Source organism: Haliaeetus leucocephalus, unplaced genomic scaffold, assembly GCF_000737465.1.
Source record: "Haliaeetus leucocephalus isolate CR32 unplaced genomic scaffold, Haliaeetus_leucocephalus-4.0 Scaffold506, whole genome shotgun sequence".
Classification (NCBI taxonomy): Eukaryota; Metazoa; Chordata; class Aves; order Accipitriformes; family Accipitridae; genus Haliaeetus; species Haliaeetus leucocephalus.
Window position 1 is genome coordinate 8,333,646 of NW_010972942.1, and position 24,614 is coordinate 8,358,259.

Sequence of the window (24,614 nt, forward strand, 5' to 3'; positions counted from 1 at the left end):
TGGCGCTGCTCTCGGGCTCCTTCCACCTCCCGGGCCTCGGGTGTCAAGGCCCACCTCCCTCCCTGCCTCCCTGCCGCTCTCCGATTCCTCCCTCGCCCGGCACCCGCACAGGTACCTGCCTTCCCTCCGGCTTACGAGCAGCAGCTCTCGGGTATAAATCTCGCCTCTCGCTTCGAGCCTGCTCTCGCTTCTGTGCTTTCGCTCAGACCGTCTTTGTTGAAGCTTACCTAGCTTTTCTTTTCTGTGGTCACTGAGCCTGTCAGCAACGACTAGGTTGTCTCCGCAGTAGCTTTTCCTGCTGGTTACTTTCCTTATGCTGCAGCGATACTTCTTGCTTTTCTCCTCCCGAGTGGCTTTGCCACAGCCTCGATGGAGGGTTTGGGGTTGTTCGGTTAAAGTTAATGTTCAGGCTTGCTGACTTTTCCAGTGTCTTAAGTGCACCTGCTTTCTCTGATTTGGCATGTTCTTTGATTGAGCGTGTTGCAGTCTAGCCTGAAATATTCCTGAGAGAGAATGTTTTCCTCGAGAGCTTCAGCAGCAGCCCCAGATGGTTTTGATACATCTTTTGTTTTATTGATATGAAAATGGGTGTGTCTTTACTTTGTATTCAGAAGGTGGGTCCTGGAGAACTGTTTTATTGCTATAGGTATTCTTGTCCTAAATAGAAAATCGGTTTCTGAAAAGTGATGAAAGAAACGTAAAAGGAATGAGGAAAGAATGCTCAGTGAGTAATACTAATGCATGAGTTACCTATGGCATCTGGGGCTTACCATGACTGCATGCTTCTCATGGAATTGGGGGTGGTTTCAAAGCTACAGATATTAAAACTGGTTCTGCATTTTCCTCTGACATGAAAAGCATTCAGAAATTAATATTATTTTTCTGCAAAACTGCAACTAAAACAAGAAAGCAGTGCTTTGGGTTTCTAGTTGTGTAAGGAGCAAAGATTCATTAAGGGGCTTTGCCGGCAGAGGCTAACTGCTGGAGCTGTCTATACTTAGCTGTCTGCAAGAATCAGCTCAGAGAATGTTTCTTGTTACTGCTAATCTGCATTTAGTAGTTTAAGAGACTTTCATCTGTGGTATTGCAAACAATGGTTGCATCTTTGCAAAGCTTTAGCTTGTATTATCTCCGATGGCTATGGACTGCTTTGATGTCATAACTGAAAAATACAATTGGTTGTGGATAGCAGAGGAATGTTTGGTTAGAGATCGGTAGCCTTAGAGGAATACTGCGTCAGTATGTGATGATGATATCTCCAAAATTAAATCATTGTAGGTAGGAGTTTACATAAAGGTGATTTCAAGATTGTTAACCTAGGTGTAGAGTAAGGAGAAAGCATAACTGTTTTGCACCAAATGGAATTAAGTTTTTAATTTTATTGAACTGCTCTCGGTTTTTGCATTCGGAAGCTTAATTTTTTCCTTTAATGGTTCTCAACTCAGAGCTGCAAAGACAGCACAGAACTCATGAAATACTTCATTGTTCCAGATTTGTTATTTGATGAAATTTGGTGGCTGCATTCCACTTTCATGCAGTATTTTGGCACAGTTTCATAACTGCAAAAGAATTGTCAGATGAACTATAACAGCCCAATGTGTTTGAAAATCTTTTCTTTTTAATCGAACTTAAGTTAGTAGTCCCAGCCATTGATGTATATTTAATTTATAATCTACTAGTGTACTAGTCTAAACAAGACTGAAAACTAAACAGCTATTCATGTGGAATCAAGGTGCAAGAGAGGTTAGTGCCCACTCGGCTGGCCTTTGCACCCGTGAAGCGCACGGAGGCGGCCAGGCAGCTGTGCCGGTTTGGCTGTGGGACACGTGTGCTGCTGGAGAACTCCAGGTGCAGGGCTCTTAACCGCTGCTGCCAGCGGGGACCCTGTGTTATCCAGTACCAGTGCTCTCGTCAGCATTGCTGCCATGTATATGGAGCCCTTCCTCTTTTTTAAAAACCCCACTACTTTTCATGTAACTGATGACTGTTCTTGAACTGGTTTGCTGTGCAGTGGGTGAGGAGATCATTTTGACAAAGGGCTTAACCACAAGGCCAAATTTTAGTTATAAGTAAACTGTATGGCTTGCTTGGTATGAAACAGGATTATAATACCAAGATATGCTCCTTATAATACTAAGATATGCTGCTGAAGTTTGTTGAGAACCTGTGGGAGGGGGAAGAGAAAACTCTTAGTTACCTGTGAGTTTAAATCCTATTTTCTTAAGTCCTAAGCCACTTATTGCAAAACTCTTACAATCATTGTGTTTGCAGCTTTTTTTTTTTTTTTGTAAATACTGTGAAGACCTTGCTGCTGGCCTTTAGACAAACTTACTGCTTTGTATTTCACTGGCTCCGCAAAGTTTTAGCATGCTTACGAGTTACTAATTCTACTGCATCATGAAGTGAAGCAGGGCAAATCCAGATGTGGTGTAGGGTGTAGAAGCAATGTTAAATACACCTGGTCTGCAAGAGTTCGGTACATACTATCCTGTAGTAATGCTTTCAAGTAAGTAGTGTGCTTCTTGAATGACCATATATTCATGTTAGCCACAGAGAACATAGTCACTTCATGGGAAATAACAAATATACTTAAAATGGTTGATCAGCATGCTGTGTGGGTGAATTCAATGTTCCGGAAAATAATGTAGAGATCTGCCGTCTGATAAGTTCTTAGGACGCCAGCACAGGTTAATTCCATTATTGGAAAAGTTTGGTTTTTTTTTTACTTTTGGTTGAAAAATGGAAGTAATTTTCAAGGCTGAGCAGAACTAACAAATTTAGTTTTGAACATGAATTTATGATATTTACATCGTGCTTTATACTAATAATAAAATGGAGAAAAATTAAGATTGCAGTGGAAACTGCTTTTAAAGCTGTGTATTTGGATGTGGCTTTGCTATAACTAATGCAGAGAAACTGTTCATCTTGTTGTTAGGCCTAGGTTTCCACATGTGTTTGAATTTATGCTAACATGAGTCACTGACATAAAAGTTTAAGTGATCTTTCCATGAAACATTTCCCTGTGCTAGTTGTTAAGCTTTGTTTATCAAGGCTGTGAAGTATGCATTTCTCCAGTAGATGGAGTGGGATCTACGTGGAGTCACAGAGGTTACCTGGCTTCCTCCCCTCTGACGCTTAACTTACAGGGATACTTCTGTCTTCAAAGATTTGTATCTCATTCCTTTAACATTGAGGCAATGCTTTTATTCGAGGTAGGAGCCCACTTAAAATCTCAAGTTGATGCTAAATGATTGGGCACTCTTGTGTTGTTTGAGTTATGGAGGTGGAACGTGAATGTATTTTGCAGGCTAGCAAACCACTTTATTTTATAAGCTCATTTGTGTAAAATAAAGATTCATAAATGTGTTAGAAAAACATGGTCTTAAACAATAGCTTTTGCTTCAAATTTAAGTCTTGACTTGGAATGAATTATCTATCTATATCCTGGTACGTGGCCTTGAGTTAAAATTAATTCTGTTCCTTTGACAAGGTGAATATAGGCTACAGCTGGAGGCAGATCTTGTATTCATGCAAATTCTGTATGTCATTTTAGAACAATATGTACAGATTGGAAAAAAGCTACAAGTAGTTAGGAAAAAAGTTATTCAGAGTTATTTTAAACTCTATTTCTATATTCTTCACTCTTCTGTTGTACTCTGCAGTGAGGAAGATGATGACCTTCAATATGTGGATCATGACTATGAAGTACCACAGCAAAAAGGTTTGAAGAAGATATGTAACAGGGTGAAATGGACACGTGATGAGGTAATACTTTTTTTGGCTTTAGTTTCATTCCTATATGATATTGGTAGCACATGAAATATGTTATTATTTAGTATCGTATTGGGATAGGATGTAACATTTATTGGCTGAGGTTATGTCTTAACAGGATGAAAGACTAAAGAAGCTGGTGGAACAAAATGGTACAGATGATTGGGCTTTCATTGCTAGTCATCTACAAGTAAGTTGAATCTCTCAGTTAAGTTCCCTTTTAATATTTATTTACTTTGGTCATATATCTAGTTTGGAAATAAGGAAAAATAGAAATCAGAAACACATAATAGTAAAGAATATTTTAAAGGATGCTTGTAAATTGGACTTGAGATCTAGCCTTGGAGAACCTTATCAGCTCAGGCTGGGTCTCAAGTGATGTTTTGAAATGATTGAAAATAATTTATGTCTTCTGTCTGTCTACACTTGCTATTTGTTTTCATTCTGGAATGTATTCTGGCTTCCTATTGTTTGCATCACTTGTGGTGGTTACATCTACGGTTCACAGGTTGCTTCTGAAGCAGTTAGGGGAGTGGGTTGCATCTGAAAGACTGCTTGAAAGGAGCAGGATCATTTTCTTGAATACCTTAGGAAAAGGGGAGTGGGGTGGTTTTTGGTTTTTTTGTTTGTTTGTTTTGTTTTCATTTGGTGTTTGTTGGGGTTTTTTGTTTGTTTGTTTTGTTTTTTTTACAGTGATGTCTGCTTCCCTAACATACGTAAATCTTTCCACCCAATGATATCTTTGGTTGCTACAAAAGGAACCTTAGCGGGTTTCTTGGAAGTTTCCTACTGACTCTTAAAATTTCTTGTTCTGTTCCAATAGTCAGGTGGAATGAGTAAAAGAGATCTTGGCTCAAACATTAAATGACACCTTAGCTGTATGAGCTGCACTGGTAGAAAATACCTACAACTAGAATAGATGATGTTTGTTTCTTTTCTGATTAAATGTTATAAAATGCTTACTGTAAAAACATGGCTAGAATCTAAGGCTGAAATCACTACCTGGAAGTGGTATTGAATATTCAAATGTTATAAATAAAAAAAATTACACCTCCCCGCCCCTGCCTTTGTGGTTCTTATGATATTGAGTGGGATGATATGGTTGTATGAAATTCCTGTCTAACTAGGTAAAAATAGACTTGAATTCTAAATGCTCAACAACTGTAACTTTTCATTGTTCTCATCATATTTGTGCAACTGTGATGCTTCTGATTTTTTTTTCTAGGTGGCAAGGTATAGATATCAGGGAACAAACTCAAAGCTTCTAAATTTAAGGATTGCATAAGCAAATCACTATTCCTTGCATGTACATTATCCCCTTCCAAAAAGCAGTGAAATGAGCGAATGGCAGAGAAAAAGAGATAATATCAAAAAGCTTTTATATTAAACTGTTTAAAAATATAATATTTGGTGATACTTATCTGCAGGTGTAGTATGGAGTTGCATTTAACAGATCTAACAGTTTAATTTAATAAAAAGTTCTCCAGCTGAAAACAAATGTTTCTGGAGACAGAAGGCTATTGTTCAGCTGCGCCCAAGTGAGGCTGAAAAAAGGCTCCCCAGCTATCATGGGAAACATGCATGGAGGATCAGGTTGCCCATTGCAGAATTGCTAATGTTGGAAGGAACTTCTCAAGATCATCTAGTCTGAGCCCCCTGCTCAAGCAAGGTCAGCTGTAGCAGGCTGCCCAGGACAGTGTCCAGTTGGGTTTTGAGTATCTTCATGGGTGGGGACTCCACAGCCTCTCTGGGCAACCTGTTGCAGTGTTCGAATTACAAAGCCAAATAATAGAGGCTGGCAAAATTAGCTCTTGCCTTGTTACTGATGGTCTTTTACTAGGAAAACCAGTATCTTGAGTTACTAGCATGTAAAGGCACTCAAACTGCTGTGTTTTCAGAACCCCATTTCACTATTGGGCTGTGTACAAGTAAACCTCCCTCTGTTCCGCCCAAAAAAGTGACGATGGCTTAAAGGTGACCCTCAAGAGAGGGAATGCAGCTTGTATTCTCTTTCAATTTACTGTGGCTAAGGCAGACCTGAAACAATTTTATTGTTTCATTCCATCATTTGTTTTGCTCTTCTCCTCCAAATATGTCATGATTTCAGAAATGTCTGGAAGGTAAAAACGCTAAAAGGCCACAATTTCAAAATTTTTCTTTCATCGAAAGTGGGAACATCTATCCTGTATTGAGTCTGTCTTTTACAGCTTGTCTCCACCAGGAAATGGTAATGTTTTGTAACAAACCCTAGTGTGCTTTTAGTCATACAATGTTTATTTGCGATTAACTTGAAGGTACTGTGATCAATGTAATTTTAGATGTAACAGTGTTTCGGGTGTGTTTTCTGGTCTTGCAGACTGCTTCTTGTTTAACTTCATCTTAGCATGATTATGCCTTTATTTGGTAGACAAGTCCAGCAAAACCTTGAAATTGGTACTTGCTATCCAGCAGCTTGCACCAAAGAGAGTAAATTGTCATCTCCCAGTGTTATAAAAGGCGTACTAGTATGTTGTGCTGGGGCAGGCTCTTATCTGCATATTTCTAAAGATTGGACCAACTACCCTGAGAGTCCCAAACCTTCCTAAAGACAGCTTTTAGGAGGCTAAGTGAAAGCTTACCTCTCTTTCATAACTGGGAACAATATTTCAAAAGATCTTTAGTAAAGCTACAGAAAAGCACCATCTGTCCTGAGCAGAAAAAGCAATGTTGTTTAATTAGTATGTGTTAGCTAAACTTGATATAAATCTGTTTTCCTTAACACACTAGTAAAGAGCTGAGAATATATTCATTTGAGACTTAGAAAAAGGTTTATTCTTTTATTTAAAAGAAAAAGTATTCCCTTTAAAAATTTCTTTCCCTATATACGTTATAGGTAATATCAAAAGCATGTCAATTAAAGAGTTCAGAGAAGGTGTGCAGTAATGAGGACAAAAATAATTCTAAGTTTTTCTTTAAAGAAGAATAAGTTCTGAATTGGATTATCAAGAACACTGAAGTAATTAGAGCTTTGTGCAAGGCTGTTTTTTTTGGAGAAGAGTTTTTATAAGCAAATGGAAGAGGAAATAATAAGGGAGAATTTAACTATTTTACTTAGAACAAAGGTCTGAATGAGTCTTTTAATTTGAATAAGCTAATAATTCTGGCTAGCTAATATTTACAGTTTTATGTATTCAAGAGTTTAACAGCTACACCGGTCTTCTAAAACTATTTCAGAATCGTTCAGATTTTCAGTGCCAGCATCGATGGCAGAAGGTACTAAACCCAGAATTGATTAAAGGTCCCTGGACTAAAGAAGAAGATCAGAGGGTAATAAAAACGAATTGATACTGTACTCTTTTACTGTAATAAAAATGGCATATGACTGCTAAGAATGTGTACTTTTTCTGAGGTTTCATACCCAAAAAGATGATGTCTGATGCATCTTGTGACATAGATAATTACATTACAATATGCTGTGTGAGAAGAAAAAAAATACGCAACTGCTCTTAAGTGGATGGAATGTCTGGTCTGCTCCAGCATTTCATTTCCCTTTGCTCAGATTGCTAGCTGAACTACTCTAGCTTACCAAGTAGAGGAGATCTCTTTACAGCACTAAAGATCAAAGGTCTCATTTACATCTGTTGTTCCTCAAACCCACCAGACGTAAAGGGGTTGGGGATAAGGGAAATTCTTTCATACTCTACTGTTAAAGAAGCTAGCAATGGTGTTTTAGACTCCTTTTCCCCATCTCTGTTAATCGACACTGCAGCTTTTTGCCTGCAAAACCTGGGCTGCCCTGTAGGGAGGTGAGGTGCACATAACAGCTTTCACATACAGTATTTCAAATCAAACTGGTTTAAGATGTTTAAAACTAGTATTTGTCAACTTGTGAATGTGGTCTTCCTAATCTATTTTTTTTTTGTGGTTCTCATTAGTCATTTAAGAAAAAACTTCTAATGTATAAAAACACATAGAAATGGGATGGAGGTTGGGAGTAGAGGTGTGGGGTTTTCCCTTATACTCATGTTGTTGAAAAAAGTCAAACCAAGCATCTTTACCAGCTTCTTTTTTTGGTCTTTCCTAATGTCAGCTTATGCAATGAGTGACAGAAAGGAAAAATCCAAATGAAAGTTTTCATCAATATATACTTCTAAACACAGTGACTTTAGAGTTAATAAGCAATTTTTTGATTTCTTGAAAAATAATTTTGAAAACCCCAAGTCACTGTCTGCCTCCTTAGGCCTAGTATCTTATCAAGTTGACTATTACAATCCTATTCTAAAATGGCAGTTTATCGGTCTTCTCAGTCTGATTAGGAAAATTAGGTTTTGGAATTATAACATGCTTTCATCTGTGTTCCAGGTTATTGAATTAGTTCAGAAGTATGGTCCGAAGCGCTGGTCTCTAATTGCAAAACACCTGAAAGGAAGAATAGGCAAGCAGTGCAGAGAGAGATGGCATAACCATCTCAATCCTGAAGTAAAAAAGTCTTCGTGGACAGAAGAGGAGGACAGAATAATCTATGAAGCTCACAAGCGTTTGGGAAACCGATGGGCTGAAATAGCAAAACTTCTTCCTGGAAGGTGCTTTTCAACTCTATTTGTGTTAAATATTAGAATATGGAAAGCTGTTATGGCACAACTCTTTCCAATGTAATTTGTTAATCAGAGAGCATCTGTTGAAACTTACGTCACAACATCTTTATCTTGATAGATCATGAAATTTTTTAAGATCTTTTGCATTTGATTATGTATTCTTTAAAAGCCATAAACCCAATAAAAAGACCTTTAATACTCTGCAGGTTCCTTTAAAAATCCTGATCACTTAGAAAAAAACTGTAGTAGAGCTGAAGAGTAACTGCAAGTAATAGTGGAAGTATGCTTTAACATCCTATGACTTGATAATCAAATATGCATTTGGGGGTGACTTTCTTTTTGGTTTAAGATCAAAAATCCTTTTTTTAATTTATTTTTGTGGAACACTGCTTCTTAAACAGGACACTCGAAAAAGAGCATCTTGGTAACCTTCAAAAGTCCTGGCTTAGGAGTCATGCATTGCAAAGCTAGTTGGTCACCATGTATTCTCTAAGCTAAGAATGAATTGTATGCATTGTTCTCCTTATCTTTGTTTCAAGTGTGATTGCCAACTTATATGCTTGTGGAAAACAAAATCTTAGTGTATGAAAAGGTTAAGAAATTTTTTACCTTGTACTGATAACTGAAATTCAGTGTTAAGCTGTCCCTCTCTGAATTCATTGTTTGTGTTCAGGAGGTGACTGTTTAGCTGTGTCTAAGGAATGTCAGCACTTGTTATGTTGGGAGAATGAGTCCTTAGAGATGTGTGTTTAAAAATTTGACATTTTGATTAAGTACACAATCCATAAATCACAGGAAGCCCTTTGGAGGAATGGGAAGGGAATGGATTGCATCTTAATAGAATTTCAGAGGGGGAAGATGAGTTTGCAAGGACAGACGCATTCCTAATTCACTAACTTACTTGTTGAAAGTAAATTCAAGATGGGACACTTAGCTAAAGATTGGATCCTAGACCTAGAAGATTTGTAAAGAGTTTAACACTAGTGGGGATGAAAAAGAGGAATACTTCTTGGAATTGAGCTTAAATGAAGAATGGGCCTTAAAGCAATTTTTATTTCTGTGTACCCCTCTCTAAGGCTAGTATTTTAGACTGTAATGCATTCATACTCTACTCTTGCCTTAATGCTTGTCTAGTGTTAAAAGTGGTTTCGGCCTGCTTGTCAAAGGCATTTTATTTCCAAGGGGAGTGACAGTGGGTACTGGTCTTCTGCCATGCCTGCTTTCCCCATACAAGATCAAGGACACCAAGAGGTAGTGGAAGGTTCTTCCACAAAGCTGCACATAAAACTCAGAGCTGGGAATGCAGGCTGTTGTTTTTTTTAGATGTATCTTCCAGTGGCAAACACTAGCCACAGTGCCCTTATTATGCTGTGGGACAGCAGGGTGCTGTGTAGCCTTAGCTTTGTGTTCTGCAAATTTGTAGCAGAAGGTAAATAATGCAGTGACGGAGAACACATCGTTGTTCCAAGTATCCAAGAAAAAAGGTTCTTGCCCACAATGAAAATAGCCAGAACCAAGGCTTTCTCTTTTGCTACTTTTAATTTCATGCAGACTTGAAGTTTAGTAGAAGGAAGTTTTGAAAAGGGTAGCTTTCTAGTAATTATGCCAAAACCCCACTGATAATAGAACTTTCAGTCCAAGCTGCTGGATCTTTCTGGATTTGTGGCTTCAGATTAACCTACTGTACAAACCCTGTATAATTATGCCATATATTAAACTTTGAGATGTGGAAACCAGTCACTGTTGTACACTTTCATTTTAGGACTGATAATTCAATTAAAAATCACTGGAATTCAACAATGCGAAGAAAGGTGGAACAGGAAGGATATTTACAAGATGGTATAAAGTCTGAAAGAGCTAGTTCATCTAAACTTCAGCCCCAACCTTGTCTGACTATGGAACACTTGCACACTCAGAATCAATTTTATATACCTGTTCAGACACATGTAAGTTCAAAATCCAGAATAATTAGTATTTCCCAGTTTCAAATAATTTATTGGGTTTGGAATGAGAAACAAGTTGGAAAGAATGAAGATCTGTTGAGTATTTTTGTGATACTATGGTAATTTAGGATTTGTAAACCATAATAAATTGTTTATGTACAATAAAGTAGAGATAATTTTATAGCCTCCTTTTCTTTAGCGTTTGTAAAATGATTTATGTCTTTTTAGATTCCAGCATACCAGTATGCCTCACCAGAAGGCAGCTGTCTAGAACATGCTTCAGCTTCTTCCAACTTAGTTCAGGTAAATTGTTAACAGGCATTGTAAATTAAGAGAATGTACTGTGTATTATGCTGTAAAATTAAGAGTTTAAAAACTTGTAATTTTAAAATGTCATTAGGTCTTTATCATTCACCTAAATTTATGTGTTTCTCTCTAAGTAAGCTTACTAACTCAATTGGTAGTTCTAGGTAGGAAAAATGAGCTGTCTTTACACATCCCAGAAACACAACAGTTGTGCTTATTTCTGACAGAAGTATGGCTTAAAACATAGTCCACTGGTTGAATCTTTAGGTTAAAATTATGACCTGTTAGTATTACCTAGCTTCTGAGAGATTTAAAGACAAGATTTTACTACTTATATATGTAATAAATATAACCCTATCTGAAAGACTCAGATCAAATCACTTACTGTGACTTATGCTTATGGCTGTGCTTTTTTGTTTTCAATAGGTTTTAGTTTTTTCTGACTGATAAACTTTTGTCAATCAGTTGAAGATGCTCTTTTGCAGCATTCTAAATGCTAAGTATTGAGAAGCTTTAAAGCAACAAAAAAAATTTGGATATATTTATTTCCTTTTGTTCCTTTGGGCTCACTTAGAATATATCTGAAATTCCTTATGTGCTGCAGTCTGAATGTAGATCTTGGTTTGTAATGTGACTTCCTGGAAGAATTTTTGTGAATTTGAAATTAGTAAAAAGAATTATTTTAACACAGGGAATAATAAGTATTTTGTTTGTCCTAGATGTGTTAGAGGCATTCTGCAGAACTCTGTACCTAACCTTAAATTTCCCTGCGCAGGTCATCTGTTTCCTGTTGCATTTTCTTCCCTCATCTCAGTATAAGAATGCAAATCATAACAAAGCCTCATATGGCCTTTGACACTCTGGATTGCCCTATACAGAAAAGTATAAGATATTTTCTGTTCCTTGATGTCCTCCCTAAACTGGGGAGTATAACTAGTTTGGAAACTCATGGTATATATCCTCACTTACCTGTATTTATAGCAATAATAGCAAGTTTTAGGGAGGTTAAAAAATGAACCAACCAACCAAAACCAATCAGTTAATTTTCTTTTCTGATAGCAGTGGTAGGATTGCTTGTGTAGACACTCTGTCAGCAAATGCTGATTTGAAACACTTTCTTGCACTGTTAGTGAGGATAAATAACTCAAAATTCTAGAAAGCACATGAAAACACAAACACATCTACCAAGCTGCCAACACTGTTGCTTCTATTAAATATAGAACTGAGTGACTTTTGGTTAAAAAGTGCTATAGCGCACTGAGCATTTACAGGCCATATTAGAAACCTGTTAAAATATTAGCTTGCATACCACTTTAACATCAGATCCATCTCCTGGTAATTGCGAGAGTTGTTTTACTTGAGTGACTACTGTATTACAAAATATGATACAGCTTGAACAGCTCTGTTCCCGCTGTGTGTGGATTTCTATTTAAAATCTAGCTGTGTTATAATGTAGAATCTTTACTGTGGAGGGGTGATGGAGGTGGAAAATAGTAATGGCTTCTTTCTTAAATTTTTCAGCAGTCATTTATTGATGATGATCCTGATAAAGAAAAGAAAATAAAGGAACTTGAATTGCTACTTATGTCAGCAGAGAGTGAAATCAGAAGAAAACGAGTGTCTTCTGTAAGGACTGTAAATTTCTGTAAATATTTGAATATGCTTTAGTGAGATTAATCCTCAGCAATTCAGTAATGGATGTTTGGTTTTTTTTGTGGTGTTTTTTCACCCGACCTTCTGAAAATCAAACCTATGGCTGCTGGGTTGTAAAACAAAGTCTATATATTAGAATAGAGGCAAATTATTTTTAGTGCAGTATTCCAAACTGTGAAAACAGCAGAAATATGACCTGCAATTTGGCAGTTGTTCCTAAGACCCAGGTTTTTAATCCTCTTCAAGAGGTAGCACATTTGTTGATATTGCCACCATTCGGTTTTATAGATCAGCAATGTCAATCATCTGTTCAACAGAGAAAGGTGAAAAATACGTAGGTTTTGCCCTATCTGATTTCAAAACATCCTGTAGATTATATTTTTATCAAACTTTTGTGTGTGTGCTTGCAGTACTTGATATCCACATTTGGACATGACAAACAATATGTAAATTTTGTACAGTACAAACTTACATGTACTTTACTGGAATTTAGGAAACTTGCAGATGACAATCACTTATTTCCTCAGGGACAGAGGGCTGTGAACAATATCAGACACCTAATCAACCCAAGCATATTGATCACTAATTTAGATTACAGGTGAACTTCCAGTTTTATGTGGTGGAGCTATTCATGGCATTCTCTTGAAATGGTGCAATGTTCGGCTTGTCTAGTGGAATCTGCTTTGCTTTTAGATTTCCAGTGAAAATTAAAATCTAATTCTTGAGTACTAAGCAGTGTACTAAAATGGGATAAGCATTTAGAAGTTAAGTAAACTATGAATGCAGAATCTGTGTTAAAAAAAATAATAATCAGATCAATCAAGAAGTGTTTCATTCTAGAAATGGTTTCTAATCTTAAAATGTACCTGTGTTCTGTAGTGAAGATGACTTCATAATATACTGATGTTCAGGAACACAGGAAACTTGCATCAGAGATGGCTTCCAATACAACTCATAATTACCTAAGTTACAAGCATGTATAAGATATGAATGAGAGATAAGATAAAAATCTTACACAATTTGAGAATGTTAATGTAAGGAGAAGACTAACTTCATTAATGCAAACAGATAATTAGTGTTTGAAAAAGCAAAAATTAGTAGCCATGCTTAGTCTTTCCACATACTATTTTTTTTTTTCTTCCCTGCGGTCACATAATTGACTCTTCAACTTCTAAGCTGAATAAGATTAACATGTTTCTTCATACTTTTTAGCAAGCTGGAAATCTACCTTGTTGGTCTGGAAGTTTTGTCACGGAAGATTGTGTGTCTAATACACTAAATAGCTTTGGGGAGCAAACAAGTGACTTTTACAGCATGGATGAGACCCATGGCACATCTGTTCAACAGAATTCACCACCTAAGTATTTGGCTGTGGAAGCAAATACAATGTTATCATCTCTACAAACCATTCCAGAATTTGCAGAGACGCTAGAGCTTATCGAATCTGTAAGTCTGTATTTATTCTAAAAAAATGTTTATTTAGGAACATCAACTTACACAATATGTGTACTCTTAAAATTACCTTATTCTGCAGTTGTCTGTAGTTTCACCCATGTTGAGTGATTTGTTTTATTGCCTGTTTTAAAAGAATTGTGTTTTAAAATATTCAGTGTTTCAGGATTGTGTGAAAGATACAGGGAGAATAATTCAGTATATGGCTTCTGGAGGTAGAGAGCTGCTAGATTAGCTTGAATGTTGTGAAATAATTTTGGATTAGCCTGCTAGTGTTTGAGTGTTTTGCATCTTGCCTCATAGGATCCTGTAGCGTGGAGTGATATCACCAGTTTTGAGCTTTCAGAGGCTGTTGCATCTCCTGTCAAGCCAGCTCCAGTAAAACTAATGCGGATTCAACACAATGAAGGGGCTACTGAGTGCCAGTATAATGTCAGCGTTGTGCTTGATGGCAAAAAACACGGTAGCGTCAGTGGCGAGGAAGAAGCAGTTTTTCCAACAACCCCAAATGTAACAAAATTCAGCACTCCACCTACTATCCTAAGAAAGAAGAAGAGATTGCGTGTTGGGCAATCACCAGTTAATGAACTGAATGATGGCTTGTGTAATGATGCCGTCAATGTTGCACTAAAGCATACACCAGTGAAAACACTACCATTTTCTCCATCACAGGTGAGTTTCTTTTTAAATATAGCTAAACAGATTGCAGTGGGTGGATTATAAATTACAAGTACTTTTTTCCCTAGTCATACATTGTAGCCTAAACAAATATGTCCAAAAACTTCTTAAAACATCTGCATAAGTGTAGATAGATAGGTTATTTGACAATTTCTTTTTAATATATTTCCTCTATTTTGAAGTCTAACTGGGGGGTGGGCAGCGACTCATATCTCAGTTTACACTTTCTCATGCAAATAATTGTTGATAGAGACCTAATTAAGCAGCAGGGATTTTAAGGAGAAAATCAAGGTTTCAGCAATAAATATCGCAAATATCTTGGAGTTTAAGTCAAGGATAGTTTATTGGGGTTTGTCAGTAAAAGCCCTTCAGATATATACATATAATTTTTTTTTTACTGCTCAGTACAGTGGTGAAGTTTTGTCCTTTAAAGTTGCTTAGGCTTTTTTCTCTCTTATGCTTAGTTTTTCAACACTTGCTCTGGAAATGAACAATTTAACCTTGAAAATCCCGCATTTACATCCACTCCAATCTGTGGGCAGAAAGTTCTTATTACGACTCCTCTACACAAGGAAATGACACCAAAAGATCAAAAGGAAAATGTGGGGTAGGATTATTACATTAAACATCTGGTGGTGTTGCTCAAATAAAAACAAGTTTTCCTAAACACTGAGAAATTAGTTTACCTGTACGCATACTGTCAATGAGTTTTAAAACCCCTAACACTTAAATACTTATGTACAAACAAACTGGCTTCCTGTTTTTAACTTAACATAAATTGTCTTGTACTCAGTTAAAATTTTTCCTTTTTAAAAATACTGAACAAAATCCAATTAAAGTTTAATATACCTGGGGTAATGCTGTGGTGATCTTAATACTTACAGATTCATGGTGGTGATATCCATTGTGTAAATTAAGGTATTTTAAAATGTTTCTTAGATTCATTTTATTACATTACTGTTGAAAAAGTAAAACATTAAAATGCATGTATGAACACTTTTCTATGCTTGAATAGTTTTAGAACTCCCACAATTAGAAGATCTCTTTTGGGTTCAACACCAAGGACGCCAACTCCTTTTAAAAATGCTTTGGCTGCTCAGGAAAAAAAGTATGGTCCCCTCAAACTTACGGTATGTGATGACATTGTTTATTTTCTTCTTTGTTAAAGACTAAATGCCCTCTTGTTTTTGAGATATTGTAAGTCACAGCATGATCTTAGAAAGCATTTTCTAACAATGCTGTTTCTTCATTGACATTCCATATTATCCTAAAGAACAGCTAGAATGTGAATCCAAAATGTTTCAGATTTTGCCTGTTAGACTAGTATCCTTCAGTGTAGTATGGAGGCATTGTCTTTTTGGATGGTATTTGATTCATAGTAATCTTAAACGCATTGGTTCTGCTTTTGTGAGTTGTTTTAAATTTGTGTAGCCTTGCTACACAAGTGCTAACACTGTACCTCTTACGAGGTGGTAACATCATTGTCTGAGATTTTAATCTTAATACTGAAACATTCTGTTTTTCAAAAGAAAAATTGTAAGTGAAGAGAGCAAGTGGGTATGGGTCCTCCAACTGGATAATCTAGTAAGAGCAAACTGGTGCAGGTAGATGTGAGTGACTGTTACTTTAAACAACTTTCACATTTGACTTGAAAAACTGCATTATCTTTGAATCCTCTGGACTATGTAAGAGCCGAGTTGTTTTCTGGTTTTGGTTCTTCTACAGTGCTAGGACTGAAGGTAGATGTTTACCATAGCATGGTAGTATTCTGAGAATTTTTTTGATGGGAAGATGTTTGGGAGTGTTTTATCCTTCCTAGGGACTTAGTTTAGTGAAGTCTACAATTTTCTTCATCCTAAAAACCAAAATCTTAATATAGCAATTCATGATTCCTCTGATTTTTCTGGCTGTCACAGAAGACTTTTTTTTGGTTTACTATGGATAATGTTACTTTTTGTTCCAAATTAATTCAATTTTTGCTCTCATCCTAGCCTAGCTAAGGTATGTTAATGCATAATAACTTTTGGAATTCAGTAGACATATGCTTTTCAAGTTTTGAAAAAATTCCAGCCAATTTATATTGACTACTTCTTTTCTGCGAACACAGAAGGTAGCTCAGACTTTGCCACAGGGCTTGGCACCATCTGTGTTACCCTATAGATTCACAGTCTCTCACTATGCAAATGGAGTGGTTTGGCATTCCTGTTTCTGTCCACTATTAACCTCCTGTTCAAAATCAAATTTTGAGGGCTTAAGGGAATTCTTCTCCTGTTGGTACACAAAGGAGCCATCTGTATGGCTTCTGTGAAATTCTGTACTGTACTTAAGACTATCAATGTCCTATTCAAAGATTTGTGTTAAGATTGATATAAATTCCTTTCCCAATAACTTGGGAAAAGTCATACTTTTATAGTACAGTTTTTTAGTATGTTTGTATGCATGTATAGATATGTGTATGTGTTTAGTGTATATATAAAGTATTTTTATCCCTTTTGTCAGTGGATAACCATTGCTAATAAATGCAAACAAGTAGTTTGTATGTCGTCTTCAATGCTACCTTGCATTTTTTGAGGCACTGTGTGCATGTATATGTTTTATCTGGCTAGAAATAATGTGGAGTAAAATGAATTAAAAAATCTGCATAGCCTTGAAATGTTGATCTGTAGTTGTTAACTACAATAGCTTAAATCTTTTTATCTGTTGCTATATTTTGCAAGATCTCTTTTCTGGCCTACATTAGCTGAAAGTAGAATATGGTAAAAACTAGAAACTAATAGACTTCCTGTATTTTCTCCTCCAATTTTAATTAACTTAGTCACAACCACTTGCCTTCTTGGAGGAAGACATTAGGGAAGTTTTGAAAGAGGAAACTGGAACAGATATATTTCTCAAGGAGGAAGATGACACTGTGTATAAAAGCTGCAAGCAGGAGGTAACATTACAATAATTTCAAATAGGAAATAACTGCTTTTAAATAATATTTTACAGTTTTTATCTGCAAAATGTTTATTGCAGCACAACTCTTCTAAGAAAGTCAGAAAATCACTGGTCCTAGATCCATGGGAAAAAGAAGAGGTTGGTGCCCAGCTCTTCACAGAAGATAATAGTTTAGATGTACAGGTAAGTATTAAACTACTGAAAAGCATCACTGGCATCAATATTAATATAGAACTGAGTATCTTTCATTCTGTCAACTAAAATTGTTTGGATTGAGGCTAGATTCATAAATCTAGAAAGTGAAAATCACCTTCAGTTTGAAATACTACTTTAAGTACTTAAGCAATCTTGAACATTGGTCTCTAATGCATTAATTCTTCCTTGCAGGCCTTCAGAGCAGGATTGGTAAAGTAATGTGGATGCTTTGCAGATTTGCTGTTACAGCAAAGCTGCTTCCATGCTGGTTACCTATAAACTTTAGCATATATCGCATGATCAAGTTCTTTAAGAGACCAGGAAGATGGCATTTGCCCCTGTGTTTTGCATGCTTAACAGTCTGGCAGACGTATTCTGAAGATGCCTAATTGCATATTAGCCAGCATGTTTTTCCTTTTCCCACTTCACATAGTAGGAAAATACTTTAAGAAATATCAAGCACGTAGAAGATGAGGTTTGTGGGCTTCCTCTGCCTGAAGGAATTTGAATACTTCTGCCTCAACAACCAAGACATCAAAAGTTCAGAGATGGGGCTGTTTTGTTCCCTCATTCCTTTAAAAAGTAGCCCAATATTTTTCCAGTTGAGTGATTGAATAGATTAATCTTTAGTCTTATAGTTTGTAGGAAAACTTTATTCTAATCTAGTTCTTAAATTAACGTATTTATGTGTTTAATTCTGAAAGAGTAAATGTCTGTGACTCTTGATCAGGTATAAAGCTATATTCAAGAGGGAGCCAAAGTCCTTAAAAAGAACAGGTGCTTAAGTCATATCCCTTTCTGATTATTGTAGCTGGTTTTCTAAATTCCCTTCTCAAATGCCTGGTAGGCTCTGTGCCAAGACTCGGTGTCTGTCTGCTGGGTGTTAGGTGCTCTGCCACCTAGTGGAAATTCCCAGCTTCCCCAAGAACATCTCGTCTTGTGAGGAGCAGCATTGCTGCAGCAGCTCAAAGCAGAAACAAAATGCCTGGTGTTCTCTTAGTAACGTCTTGTTATGACATGGTATATTGTGCATCACTGATGTTCAGGTTATTAGCTAAAACCAAGATACACTATGATATTGTGGTATATTAAAGGCAGCAGGCTGGGAAAAAAATTGCTTTTCCTCTGTTTTAATGAGGGATGCTGGTGCAACAGGAACATTTGCTTTTAGCAAGAGACACAGTGGTAGTATCTGATTTAATCAAAAATGTACCAATCCTTAAGTAGAAATTGTGTGTCCATGTGACGGTAAGTTAGGAGTAAGGTCTGAGCTAGAATAAATATGTAAAGGTAGTTTAACGCAGTTTAATGGGGTGTTTTTGTAAGTAAACAAGTACATACGCCACTGTTACTCTCATCTAATTTCACTCTCTAAAGTTGCCATATACCTTTCTTCTGCTTTGCTATAGTGAAGCTGGATTAATTTCTTTTTATTTCCATAAACATTATCAGCTTATAAAACTCTTCTGGAATGATCAATCCAGTGCTTATTTCAGTTCTTAAAGCAGTTCCTCACCCTGATACTGATGTGATCTTCATTTTTTTTTACTGCAGTCTCCTTGCGCTTACTTTCACAAGAGTTGTACTGGAAATGAATTACAAGCTTTTTTCTTTAAAACTGTTCTGTAGTTACCACTTTATCAAGTCTTGTTCTTAACAAAATGTAATCAGCTGTAGCGTGGCTTTATATGAAAGAAACTGTCTACTCAGTAATGCCTAAGTCATGCTAGCAGCTACATGTTTTACTGTGCTCAGTATTGACTACGAATCCCAGTATAGACCAGGCTAGTTCTTCATATACTGTTCATTACTTTTTCTTTTCAGATTCTTTCCTAGGAACTTTCTGATAGTATTTGCTTTGTTTACATTTTGGCTTCTCTGATCACAGCAGTTGAAAACTTTCTTTTATTAAATACTAATTGTTATTCCTGTTCCCTACCCTCTGTTTTGTCAATAGTCAGAAAATGCATATACCACATCTTTATTAATGATACCATTGTTGGAAATACATGACAACAGATGTAACCCGACATCAGAAAAACAGGATACAAATCCAGCAAACAAAGCAAATTCAGTAATTAAGAAGAAAATGAATGCATGTGCTTCAAAAAATGTCAAAATGGAGAAAGCTCTTCAGGTCTGGATGCAAAGAATTCTGCTAGTTTTGTTAGCAGGTTAACAAAGAAGGTTTTTGTTTGTTTGTTTCTGTCTTGTACTAATGTCTAGAATTGTTCAATTTAGTCATCTAGTTTCAGTCAGTGTTTCCATGATCCTTATTTCTTGCCAGTTGGTCATTTGTCCATAAAGTGTTTATTCATAGCAGAGTTCTTTAAATGCAACCCTGATGTTTCACTGAGTGGCCTCTAGGATTTAAACGTGGGGAAAGACAATTAGGATAAGGGTAGACCTACAAAACAGGTTTGGGTATCCAAGTCTAGCAGTAAGAAGACTTGACTTGTTGCAAACTAAACCTCTATAGCACCTAAGTGTCTCAAATATGGCAGGTGCTTACTTCATAACAAGCCCAGTGGGATTCGTTAAGCAGAGTTCATCCACAGGTTCTGTTTGGTAATTGTTCTTCTAACATGCCTGTTCTTATACATCTGTATATTTTCCATACTGTTAAAACTGTAACCTAGTTTTTCCTCTGTCTTGACCACCAGGTTTAGGGAAAGATTCTCTTTGATCTGACTTGGTACCTGTTCCAGTTTGCCCCATAGGGAGTTAAAGTATGAGGTTTTTGTGTCTTCTCAGAATATCTACAGCTCTGTATTAATTTAAAAAAAAAAAAAAAGAGCAGGGCACGTGGAGCCTGATCTTCTATGCCCCGCTTAATTGCTTTAACAATCATGTGTTTTTAAGTACACAGATAACAGTATTACCTTCTGATCCTTTCTAATGAGAAGAAAGAACAAGCCTCATTTAATTAGGATATTAAAAAAAAAAGAATTAACTGCTGTGAATTGCAGCAAAGGCAAATACATCTATCTGGCCCAGAACTATGCTCTTAAGAATACTTAAAAGGGGAGCTTAGTCATACTATACTCACAAATATTCTTATTGAACCATCTTTCTCTTTTTGCTCTTTCCCCTGAGAAATTCCCTCTCAGTTTAGTGGCCTCTCTAACCCTGTGTCCCTTCCATGAATCAAGTCCTGCTAAATTTATAGAGAAACTCAAATGTCTGATTTTCTCTATGCATCTATATGTGGAACCGATCCTTTGGATCGGTTTCTAGCTCAGTGTGGGAGGGAGAGAATCTTGCATTCTTCATTATGCTACAATCTGCTAGTGTCAGGTCTAATTTAGAGCTGCTACAAATCAGCCTGAGATTCAATAAGTCATGTAAACGTGTGGGGTTTGCTCCATGGAAGAAGCAGGACTAGTGGCTCAATTATTCTTCCATTCATTATTTTATTCCTAATTCCTTTGCCGTTTCTAATATATTCCCAAAACATCTGACTGTTCTTCCACAGCTGCCGCTTTGGTTCAGTGAAGTCCTTCACGGTATTCTTTTTCAGCTGCCAAACCATTTTGCCTTCCTTGGTGTCTCCAGATGACTGTCAATAATGTATTTTTCTGCCTGTTGAACTTAGGACATTTAAAGGGGTAGATATCCAAAGAGAAGATGACTTAATTAACTTCCCTTTTATGTATCAATTGTTGAACTGGTCTCTTTTTAAGAGTGTTTTTCATTTTGTGTGTTAGAACTTAAAGACGTAACACAGATGCACTGCTGGGGAGTTGGGTTAAGGGGTGGAGAGGGAGCTTTGTCACAGGTTTTAGTTATTGTATTGTAGAACTGAATCCTTCTCAGTAAAATACAGTATTGCTAGACTTTGGTAATTTTTTATTACTCTGAAAGGTTGTACGAGAATTGCTCAAGTATTTTAGTTAGTTAAAAGAATCTTTTTAACTGAATTTTATTTTATGCAGTCAAATTGTGAATGGGAAGCAGTTGTTTACGGAAAAACAGAAGACCAGCTTATCATGACTGAACAAGCAAGAAGGTATCTGAGCACATACACAGCTACCAACAGCACTTCAAGGGCTCTGATACTGTGATGGTCACTGCAACTGACAACCATCTCTTTCCATTGAAACTGACACAATGTTGAAGGCTATTCCAGCACAATACTTGTGAATTAAGTCTTTACTTTGAGACAGTCTGCCAAGGGAAACCTTAAAGCTACCTTAAAGCTTCCTTTCTTCTTTTGACTGACAAAGAACAGACAAAGCTCTCGTATTCTCTACGAAGGGATAGTACAGACAGTTCTGCAATGAATTTCTTAAATATTTAAAAAAGTAACACCCTAAAATATGATAAAGAATGGTAAAATACATTGCAGTACTGACAACATACAGTTTTTAGGTCTATTTTTCATATTTATTCCTTTGACTTGCATTGCTTTTTTTCTGTTAGTGCATTTTCAATATAGAGTAGGTTTATAGGTTGTTACTGGTTTCCAAATGAGCAACATACATGACTGAATGTGCTTTTGCTTATGTAGCATTTTTCTAGTATATAACGAAACACAATGGAAAGGAGTATAAAGGAAGGATAGAAAGTTGCACTACTAATTTTTTTGGTATGCTGCAAAACAATGAAATTAACTACAGTGTTAAATATATTTATTTGCAAATGGTACTAGAAGTAGGCAGAGGGGGGTGAATTAGGTTTAGTGTAAAGCATCAGTATTTTCTTCATAAATCTCAAAATGAGATGATTGTTGAATGTATTGTACAGTATGTAGGAACAGGGAAAATTTTGTAAATCGGAAAGGAGTCTGTTTTTATAATTTATTTTCGTTTTAAAGCTTAAATGTAGATATTTATATGTATGCAGGTTGTCTAGAAGCCAATGTTGTTTCCTGTTAAAACAGCTAAAATTAAAAAAGGACAAGTATAAAGTATGGAATAGCAGAAGAATTAACAGCAGTGAAGTGTACAAATTTATACTGTATGTTACATCTACATAAAGATTGCACTATAACCCTTAAATCATGTTGGTCTACAAAATAATTACAAGGTATACCTGTATTATACAGAAACTGTTCCTGTACCTTGTTTAAATATATTTAGAAAGGAATGGTGGGGTCCTGTATGTGACCCAGGAGTACTTTGTCCTGCATAGGAACTAAAAACTAATGCATTTTAAATATATTTAAAAAAAAAAAAAAGAAAAGAAACTTGGCACCTTGGTTCTCAAACAATTGTATCTGCACTTAAGTTTGACCATTATATACGTACTAAATGTTTGAAGAGCAAAGAGATCATTCTTTTATTTATGAAAAATCTTTGTCCTTATTTAAAGGTATACAGGTCACAACAGTTGCTTTAGTTGCCTATTTTAGGTATTTGCACTTATTTTATGTCTCTTTTTTTGTTTGTTTTCGAAGGAATGTTTGGTTTGCTTTCGTTGTAGAGATTTTTATGTAGTTAATTTTGAGCAAGTTATAATGGTGTGCTACCAACAAATACTGACAGGTAAATAGAATTGTACACTGTAGTTTTAGTTATTTATAATTCAAACACTCTTCCTCTCCACTCCCGGGTGTGCTGCTACAGATAGTGGCAGAATCGGCTTGCTGCTATGAGAGATGGAAAGAGCGAGCATCATATGCACTGTATGTAAAATTACAAAAATGATGTCAGGTTCTCTAGTTAACTTTATGAGATCAACCAGTACTATGCAGGGTGTGGAAAGTATTCCTATCACTTTAATATCAAAGATGGTAGAGAATAATTTATTAATGGAGAATTTTAACATGTTGAGTGGCACAAGGAAGGTAATGGGTTATTAAACTTTTTTAAACATCTCAAAGCTTATACAATCCTTATTTTTAGGAGCTTTTTGATATTAAATATTTGCCTGGCTATGATAGTAGTAGGCATAAACATTTTTAGCAGTTTTTAATTCACATCAAAATTTTAAGGGGGGGGAACCCTGTATAAGCAAGGGATCAGAAAATACCCATCATGCCAGGATTACTCCTCACCTATGAAAATTGAGAGGAGGGAATTGGAATTCTTGGCAATACTAGATTTAGGTGTGCATTACCAGAATGGATTTAACAGCAACATTTAACGCTGGAGACAGCATTTAATTCACAAAAAATAAAATAAGACATTAAGACAGAATGAATATCTAGGATCTGGATGATATATTTCAGTAGAAGTGGTATCACCAAAACTGCCTATACCAAGTTTAAGCATAGATTTATGGTAAGTAGTATTAATTTGTGTTGGTATTGGTTGGATCGTTTAGTTAACTCCCACTTTGTTGCTTTAGCAGGAAGGTTTTAATCTTTCATATGTCAGGCATCTTTTATTACTTTTTGAATGTTGTGTGCATTTGCATTTCTTTCAGTTTATAAGTAGATTGTACATGCAGCAGCCAAACTTGCATGAAACCTAAATACATATTACTCCATATTTTTGTTTTAAGGTTTGACATAATGTGCAACAGATGCCTTGTTTATCTTAGTTTTTGTTGTACTACAAACTTTTCTTTTATGTAAGAGAATCTCACATACAATACAGACCATATTAATGTCAGAAATAAAGCATCTATGTACCAGGTTACTGTAAGTGCCTTTTATTTGAGAACTTAAAAACTCGGTGCTCGTTAAAGCAACATGTATGTATGTGTGCATGTGAAACGGCAAGAAACCTACCTTTTCTGGACTGGGCAGAGACAAACAGCAATCATGGGAATCAGCGGGTTACACTGCAGGATGGAGTCCATTGACAATACATGCTTCAACCCAACCTACTTGTAAGCCTATATGTATTTGGTTAACAGTTTGTATTTGTCTCTCAAAACTTTAACACAAATATTTATGTATAGGAGACAATTTGAGGGATGAAGAGGCTGCTAGTGTAAAGTTTGTTTACATTCCTTCCTGTCATTTATAGGGTAGGAGTGATATTTTAGTATGTGCGCCTGGGTCTTGGGAGGTAATGCGAGTGTAAGCTGTGCAGTGTTATTTTTTTTCCTCTAACTAGTACTCACAAACATATATTAATCTGAATTGGTGTTAGACTTTGACTCTTATTTTGCTAGAAACGTGGGCATTCAATAGATAATATCTATTGCTTTTCCC

General features: G+C 36.2%; 1 protein-coding gene across 1 annotated transcript in view; it reads left to right on the plus strand.

The window, feature by feature from the left end:
* The window catches only part of MYBL1 (v-myb avian myeloblastosis viral oncogene homolog-like 1), a 24,626-nt gene extending 875 nt beyond the window's left edge, over positions 1 to 23,751 (plus strand). The window contains exons 2-16 of the mRNA XM_010575932.1: positions 3,663 to 3,765; positions 3,890 to 3,961; positions 6,985 to 7,077; positions 8,113 to 8,333; positions 10,108 to 10,291; positions 10,517 to 10,591; positions 12,116 to 12,220; positions 13,460 to 13,693; positions 14,003 to 14,371; positions 14,842 to 14,984; positions 15,393 to 15,507; positions 17,193 to 17,309; positions 17,393 to 17,497; positions 19,467 to 19,646; positions 21,445 to 23,751. Coding sequence (XP_010574234.1) covers positions 3,663 to 3,765; positions 3,890 to 3,961; positions 6,985 to 7,077; positions 8,113 to 8,333; positions 10,108 to 10,291; positions 10,517 to 10,591; positions 12,116 to 12,220; positions 13,460 to 13,693; positions 14,003 to 14,371; positions 14,842 to 14,984; positions 15,393 to 15,507; positions 17,193 to 17,309; positions 17,393 to 17,497; positions 19,467 to 19,646; positions 21,445 to 21,573 — 2,245 coding nt within the window. The 3' untranslated portion in view covers positions 21,574 to 23,751. The remainder of the gene's footprint in view (positions 1 to 3,662; positions 3,766 to 3,889; positions 3,962 to 6,984; positions 7,078 to 8,112; positions 8,334 to 10,107; positions 10,292 to 10,516; positions 10,592 to 12,115; positions 12,221 to 13,459; positions 13,694 to 14,002; positions 14,372 to 14,841; positions 14,985 to 15,392; positions 15,508 to 17,192; positions 17,310 to 17,392; positions 17,498 to 19,466; positions 19,647 to 21,444) is intronic.
* The last annotated feature ends 863 nt before the right edge of the window (positions 23,752 to 24,614 follow it).